Source organism: Bos taurus, chromosome 21 (assembly GCF_002263795.3).
Source record: "Bos taurus isolate L1 Dominette 01449 registration number 42190680 breed Hereford chromosome 21, ARS-UCD2.0, whole genome shotgun sequence".
In the NCBI taxonomy this organism is placed as follows: Eukaryota; Metazoa; Chordata; class Mammalia; order Artiodactyla; family Bovidae; genus Bos; species Bos taurus.
Window position 1 is genome coordinate 34,500,153 of NC_037348.1, and position 7,553 is coordinate 34,507,705.

A 7,553-nucleotide genomic window follows, 5' to 3' on the forward strand; every position below is an offset into this window, starting at 1 on the left:
AAGGCCAGGCTGGGGGTCAGGGTCAGATAACTCTTCCCCTTAGTTAAGCTATTCGCTCACCTTGGCAGGCTCCGCAGGCAAACTCCTTGCCTCCTGGCAGAGACAGTCCAGAGTGTATCTTTGCTGGCACCGTGTTGGCTCTAGGAGGGCAGGGCTCTAGATGGAGCGGAGCAGAGCTGTGCATGCCCAGGGCTTTCTTCTAGCCTTATGTTCAGTAAAGGGCCCCCCTCTGCCTCCTTGCACGACTGAACCAGGGGCAGGCACAGTGGCCCCAGGTTTCTGTAGTGGTCATCCTCACTCTTGTCTGTACCTGAGAATCACCTGGTAACTTTTAAGAAATCCCAAGGCTCTAGTCAGACTTCAGAAACCTAGAGGGCAGGGTCCAGCCTCTGTGATTGGACAAGCCTTCTCCATGATTCAAATACAAGACTGAGTTTGAGAACCACTTGTAGCAGTCGCTGTACGCATGCTGGTTGGCCTGATGGATTTCAATCAACTGTTGATTCAAAGAAATCATTAAGGCTCTGACTTTGGGGAAAAAAACAAACCCAGTTCAGTGGTTCTCAACCCTGAGTACACGTTGGAATTACTGGGGTTGCTTTCCCAAAGGCTAAGGTCTGGGTCCTATGCCCAGAAATTCTGACTTAATTGCTCTGGGGTGCAGCTTGGGCTATGGGAATTTTAAAAATTTTTTATTTTTTTAGCTGCGTGGGGTCTTAGTTGCAGTATTCAGGATCTTTCCTTGTGGCACATGGGCTTAGTTGCCCTGCAGCATGTGGGATCCTAGTTCCCCAACCAGGAATCAAACCCGTGTCTCCTGCATTGCAAGGCAGATTCTCAACCACTGGGCCACTGGAAGTCCCTGGGCCATGGGAACTGAAAAGCTCTAGGTGATCCTAATATGCTGTCAGTGATAAGACCCACAGTGCCTGTGGCTGCAAGGACCCAGTGCTTGCCTCTCCCGCGTGTGTTTACTCCCCTCCTGAGTCTCTGATGGGAACCAGGAACACTTCCCTCAGATGACTACTGAGATCAGGGTGCAGACCTCCCAGGCTTATCCTAGATCAAAAGATTGTACAACCTGCTCCATAACTTCCAAGCAGTGTGGCTGGTGGGTCAAGCCCACCAGCTCTGAGTCTCAGCTTCTTTGTGCGTCCCACGTCTCCCTGGGCCTCTCCTGTGGGGTGGTTCTGAGGGTACTGAGTGAGACTGGCTGTGGATATAGGGTGGAAGGGTTGCAGCCCTGCTGTGCTTAAAGACCAGGCTTGTTCACAACACACCATGCATTTTCTCCCAGTTGCTGCTGATACAAGGAACTCCTGGCCAGGGTGGATGGGGAGTTGAGGAGATGGGTAGCAGTGGTTATGTCCCTCATTCTGATGGACTCAGGTCACACTGATGGGTGCTCGTATCTTCTGTGCTCTGAACCAAGGCCACCGAGGCAGGCCTTGATGGGATTTTAGGGTTCACAATATGCTGGGAGATGGGCAGCCCAGCGATGTGCCTGGTATGGACAAGCTGAGGCTGGGTGATGGAATGGTCTCCTGATGCCTCACAGCTAGGAGGTCATGGAGCTGGAGGCAGACACCAGGCAGACCCCCATGGAGTCCCTCACTGGGCACCACGCAGCAGTGGAAGCAGCAAGACCAGGGTGAGGGCCAGGTCTGCAACCTCAGAGCTGGCCTCTCCCATCCTGGCCATCAGATGTCACCTGGCTGTATGGGCCAACAGAAATTGTCGACTTACACTGGATCTGAGAACAGGAAAAGAGACAAGAAGCCTCCGCTCAGTGTGGCTGTGGGGTGGGGGTAACTCCCACCCAGCCGTCCCTCGACAGCCCTTCGGAGATTCCCAGGAGACCCAGCCCAGGCCCTGACCTCCCACTTTGCTCTTTCCGGCCTTCCAGTTTGCTACATCTCGGCCTTGGTGCTGTCTTGCTTGCTGACCTTCCTCATGCTGGTCCACTCGCTGGTGACACACAGGTCAGTGGCAGGCTCTGACGCCCCCTGATACAGATGTGGGGGCGAGGTCGGGCCTGCAGGACCCCTGACCCAGGAGGGGAAAATCTTGGGACTAGAAGGAGGAGAATGCCTGCAGGACCGAGCTGTCCCTGAGGCCAGCTGCCCTTCGGGGGGCGGAGAAGGTGGGGTGTCCCTGTCTGGGTGGAGAAATGTCCCTGAGTAACGCAGGGCACGGCTGATGAAGGGCTGAAGTGTGGAGTTTGTCCTCTGAGGAGGGGTTACCTGGGAGAGCTGGCATCCTATGGGGAGACGAGGGAGGCAGGGTGCCATGGGCGGGAGGAGCTGCGTGAGCAAGAGCAAGTGTGAGTGTGGGTGAGGGGGTGGGCCGGCTGGCGCCTGGGGCACTGGAGAGATTCTTGTGGATATTGAATGCCACGCCGCCTACCTCGCCCTTTCATGGTGAATGGTAAGGAGCACTGAAGAAGTGTGAGCAGAGAAGGAGAGAAGGTTCTGGTTGGGAGTAGGGTGGGTGGGAAGGGGAGGGCCAGGGACTTAGCAGGGAGCTGGTCCCCGTGCTTTGCATTGAACAGGCCTCAGGGTTCCTGCTCCAGGATCTTTTCTTACTGGGTTGGTGCTACTTGTTGTTGTTGTTCAGTTAATAAGTCGTGTCTAACTCTTTGCAACCCGGGGGACTGCAGCACGCAAGGCTTTCCTGTCCTTCATCAACTCCCAGAGTTTCCTCAAACTCATACCCGTTGAGTCAATGATGCCTTCCAACCATCTCGTCCTCTGTCACCTCCTTCTCCTCCTGCCTTCAATCTTTCCCAGCATCAGAGTCTTTTCTAATGAGCTGGTTCTTCCTGTCAGGTGGCTAAGGCTCTCAAGCCTCTGCCTACCTGGAACCTGGTCTCCTGCCCTGGTGGCTGAGCTGCAAGTCATTTTCCATCCCTACTGTTGTGTCTCATTTTCCTGACTTGGCTCAGGTTGAGTCTTCTGTTTTAATTTGTCTCCCTTGTTCCCTGCCCCACCCCCTACCAGCTTACTCTTATTCATCCTTTAAGACTCAACTCAGGCATCACCTCCTCTGGGAAGCCCTCCCTGACCTCCCAGGATGGATTAGTAGGCTCCACTGGGCTCCCACAGCCCTGGGCTTCCAGAGGCCGGCCCAGAGCTGGGAATAAGGAAGCATGTGCACTCCCTGAGGTCCCTGCCTTCCTCTTTCCCACCCTAGGACCAACCTGCGAGCTCTGCACCGAGGGGGCGCCCTGGACATAGGCCCCCTGACCCAGAGCCCCCGCCCCTCCCGCCAGGCCATATTCTGCTGGATGAGCTTCACCGCCTACCAGACTGCTTTTACCTGCCTTGGTGAGCCCCCCTTGCCCAATCCACCTGACCTCAGCACTGACCTCCATCCAACCCCAGACGCTGGCCGGGTAGGGGAGGGAGTGCGCGGCAGGTCTTGGCTGCCCCTGCGGGTCTGCCTGTGCTGGGGCTGGCTCTGGGGTAAAAGCAAAAGGAAGGAGCCATCTTGCTTCCCCTGCCCTCAGGGAGTCCACGCAGGTGGGATGAGAGGGAGGGGATAGGTGCGGGAGCCCTTGGTAAAAGAATATCCATCACTAGGTTGGCTCCTGGGTGCTTCCAGGTGTTAGCACACAGGGTGACCCAGGGCTGGAAAGTTGAAGGAGGCACATTCCTGCTTTTGTAAGGGAGGGCTATGTCATGATGGGCTCTCAGTAGGTAATGAGATCCCTGTCACTGGGAGTATTCAAGCATGACTGATATTGTCCAGTCGCTAAGTCACATCTGACTCTCTGCAACCCCGTGGACTGTATCATGCCAGGCTTCCCCATCCTCCACTAGCATGGTTATGTGGCCATTATTGGGGGCTGCAAAGGGGGTCCTACTCTGAGAGAACTGGACTAGATGGACTTCAAGGACCCTTCCATGCTCCAAGTTTCTGATTCTTCCCTTGGGCACTGCAGTGAGCAAAGTCCTCTCAAATGTGAGCGGGCTGAAGCCAGCAAGGACCTGATTTCCCTTCCTGCTGCTTCTTTCAGTTCTCACCTCTCTGGGTAAGGTGGGAAAAGATGATAAAGGGGTAGAGGGACTATTAGCACTAAAAGTCATAATTCCTTGAATTGGTAAACTTTAAGCCTCTGAAGCCCTTTTGTACACATCCTAGGTCAACAATTAGCCCATCATTTCAATAGACAGCTTTCAGGTGCCTACCATGGGCCAGGCTCTGGCCAGTAGGAATGTAAACATTAATTTCAAATACTGTCTTGTCCTCAAGGATGCAGGAGCAATTGGGGGGAAATAACACTTGCAAAGCACTTTCTGGTTTTCCAAGAGTGGCCACAGATTTTGTCTCACTGCTGCCTCAGCACAGCCCTCCTGGGTAGGGGCCGCTCTCCCCTTTTTACAGAGGAAGAAACCAGGGCTCAGAGAGGTTAAGTAACTTGCTCAAGGTGGCACAGCTAAACAGCAGCAGAGCAGGGATCTGAAACCGGGTCTACTCGATGCCGAAGCTTTGAGTGCCTGGGAATGGAGGGGGTGGCCTGATGCCTGCGCCCCTCCTCCCGCTGCTGGCAGGACTCCTGGTACAGCAGATCCTCTTCTTCCTGGGGACCTTGACCCTGGCCTTCTTGGTGTTCATGCCCATGCTTCACGGCAGGAACCTCCTGCTCCTCCATTACCTGAAGTCCTCGTGGTGAGTGAGGAAGGGGCTGAGGGTTCTGAGACCCCTTCCCCAAGGGCCACTAACAGTGACACCCTCCCCATCCCCTCACCTCCCACAGGCCCTTCTGGCTGACCTTGGCCCTGGCTGTGACCCTGCAGAACGCAGCGGCCCACTGGGCCTTCCTGGACACTCACCATGGACGCCCGGGGCTGACCAACCGGTGAGCTGGCTCCTGGGCTTGTGGCTCCCTCAGGCCCTCGGCCGCCTCTTCCCTGTCTTCCTTTCTGTCCCCTTCTCCCTCCACTGCCGTCTTTCCCCTTTCTCTAACAGGGAACCCCGGTGGATGGTAGAAAGAGCTCGCCTTATCCACAGAGAGAGGCGGCTGTGGCCCAGCTTAGTTCAAAAATGCCTCTGTTTACCTGTCACAGGGCCAGAAATACCCCCTCGAGTTTCCCTGTCTTGGGGATCAGCCCTGCTCTGCCCTTTGCAGGAAGGAGGTTAATAGCCATGTCATTTCTCTGCTAGGCTGTGGGAGAACCTGGCCCCAGGAGAGGCTTAGAGTTGTGGACAAGGGACCCAGAGGAGGGAGGTGGGAGACACCAGGATCATAGAAAGATCCAAGTGGACCTGGAGTGAAGCCCCAAATCTTCCACTGACCAGCTAGACAGCCTTAGCTAAGTCACCCCATCTGTCTGGGCCTCCCAGATTGGGGGAATGGGTGAGCTGGGTTAAGAGAGCAGACGTAAGGCACAGGGCGGGTGCACAGAGGTGTGCTCAGTAAATACACGGCAGCTGTGGTCATCTCAGTCTGACACTGACCCGAGGAAGGGCCTCTGTGTGGGGACCTGCCTCAGCCCTCCTCTCCTGGCCCACAGAAGAGCACTCTATGCAGCCACCTTCCTTCTCTTCCCCGTCAACGTGCTGGTGGGCACCATGGTGGCCGCCTGGAGAGTGCTCCTCTCCGCCCTCTACAATGCCGTCCACCTTGGCCGGATGGACCTCAGCCTGCTGCCGCTTAGAGCTGCCACTCTTGACCCCGGTAAGGTCACTGGGCAGGAGCTGAAGGTGGGGGATGCTCAGGCTGGCCAAGCAGGGAGGGAGGCTCTGCCCTGACCTAGTCTCCTCGGAGGATGTCCGTAACCCTGAGCCGTGGGTATGTGCAGGGGGCCACGCGCTCGCATGCAGGGTGTGCAGGACACTCCCCAGGTCTGTATTACGGGCCGTCTGGGCCCTCCCCGACTAGCGCTGCACCCCCACACAGGCTACCACACATACTGCAACTTCTTGAGGATGGAGGCCAGCCAGTCACACCCAGCTGCGACGGCCTTCTGTGCCCTGCTTCTGCGGACTCAGAGGCCCAAGCCCCGCGCGACCCCCCAGGATGGCCTCAGACTGGGGGAGGAAGAGGAAGGTGCGCCCTTCCACTGGGGATGGGGGGAAGTGGAACCCACCTGGCTTCTCCCGGGAGAAAGGCACGCCCCCCTCTCCAACGCAGGCAAGGGAGAGAGAGCCAGGAAAATGCTCACTTCCTCTCTGGGCTGCCTGTGGGAGAGAAGTGAGAATTTTCCTGGTCCGTCTCAGGGTACCTTTTTCCTTGATACTAACATATACACACCGTCTGTCACGTGTGTGCACACACTTAGTTCTCACTTGGGGAATGAGACCGCTGTCTTGCCAAGGGGCTCTGTCACCCCTACCACCCAGGCCACCCCTGCTCTCCTAAGCAGTCTGTCTTCCCCTGCCCTGCAGCCTGGGTGTAGTAGGGAGGGGAGCACTGAGCTGGCTCCAGTCCCTTGTCCCAGCCCTGCCTCCACAGAGCTCCTCCTCTCCCTCTCCTATCGGCCATCCAGAGGATGAGCATCTGACCTTGAACAAACCCCTTCTGCAGCCCCACACTTCTCCCGGCTTCCCACCCTGTGAATAGCACCCGGAGCCCCTGTCTCGTCAACCTCCCCCACTCTACATGTGCGATTTTCAGATTCTGCCCCCATCTTGGTGCTGGGGTGGCGGAGGGAGGGCGGGGTTTGGCTGGGTGTTTGTTGAGTGACCCACAGAAGGCCTCTTCTCAGGGATTCAGCTGCTACAGACCAAGGACCTGGTGGCCAAGGGAGCGGGGCCCAGGGCCCGCCAAGGCAGGGCTCGCTGGGGTCTGGCGTACACGCTGCTGCACAACCCAGCTCTGCAGGCCTTCCGGAAGACAGCCCTGCCAGGTGCCCGGCCCAACGGTGCCCAGCCCTGAGGCTGGGGGAAGGCCACACTGCTGTGTCCTTGCCTCCCAGCCTGTCCCTCCCGGCTCTCCCAGCATCATCACCATGGCCATGGCAGCCCTCTGCTTGGCCCCAGCTCTGCCTGCAGGTCCCGGGGATTTAGCAGGACCAGCCGGGGGTTGCTCTGGTTGGATCGAAGTCTATCAGCACTATGAGCCTCGAGCCTCGGGAAGGCTCTGGTCTGCCCCTCTTGACCTTGGGAAGCCAGTGAGGGCTCTGGAGAAGGCGAGTGGTGGTTTTGCCTCTTGGCCCAGGAAGCAGGTCCAGGCCCCTCCTGATGCCCAGCCCTGCCACCAGCCTCCAGGCTTCCCTGAAGTCTTCTCCTGACCGGGGTTGGCGATTCAGGCCAGGACAGCCTAGCTTTCCAGCTTGGCCCCCTCAGCTTCAGATGGACCTCGCCACCATGACGAGATGCAGTGCCTCCTGTCTCTTGCAGCTTTGCCTGTCTCCATCTGGGGGCCCTCATGGCTTGCAAGGCAGCCCAGGAGGAAGCCATGGGCTCCTACCCCACAACAAAGTCATGGCTCAACCAGACCCCACACCGAGCTGGCCACACTTGAGAACCTGATATTTTTGTAGTTGGTATGCCCTTAGAGATTATGAAAGAGGTTAGTGTGCTCTCTGTAATAAACTTGTGCTTGAGAA

The 7,553-nt window shown here is 57.2% G+C and overlaps 1 protein-coding gene across 16 annotated transcripts in view; it reads left to right on the top strand.

The window, feature by feature from the left end:
- The window catches only part of STRA6 (signaling receptor and transporter of retinol STRA6), a 29,633-nt gene extending 22,080 nt beyond the window's left edge, over positions 1-7,553 (top strand). For 15 of the 16 annotated variants that reach the window (XM_005221952.5, XM_010817072.4, XM_010817071.3 and 12 more), the window contains 7 exons: positions 1,907-1,982; positions 3,193-3,326; positions 4,554-4,671; positions 4,760-4,861; positions 5,517-5,680; positions 5,903-6,052; positions 6,711-7,553. In XM_005221952.5, the coding sequence (XP_005222009.1) occupies positions 1,907-1,982; positions 3,193-3,326; positions 4,554-4,671; positions 4,760-4,861; positions 5,517-5,680; positions 5,903-6,052; positions 6,711-6,880 (914 nt within the window). In that variant the 3' untranslated portion in view covers positions 6,881-7,553. 16 annotated transcript variants of the gene reach the window in all.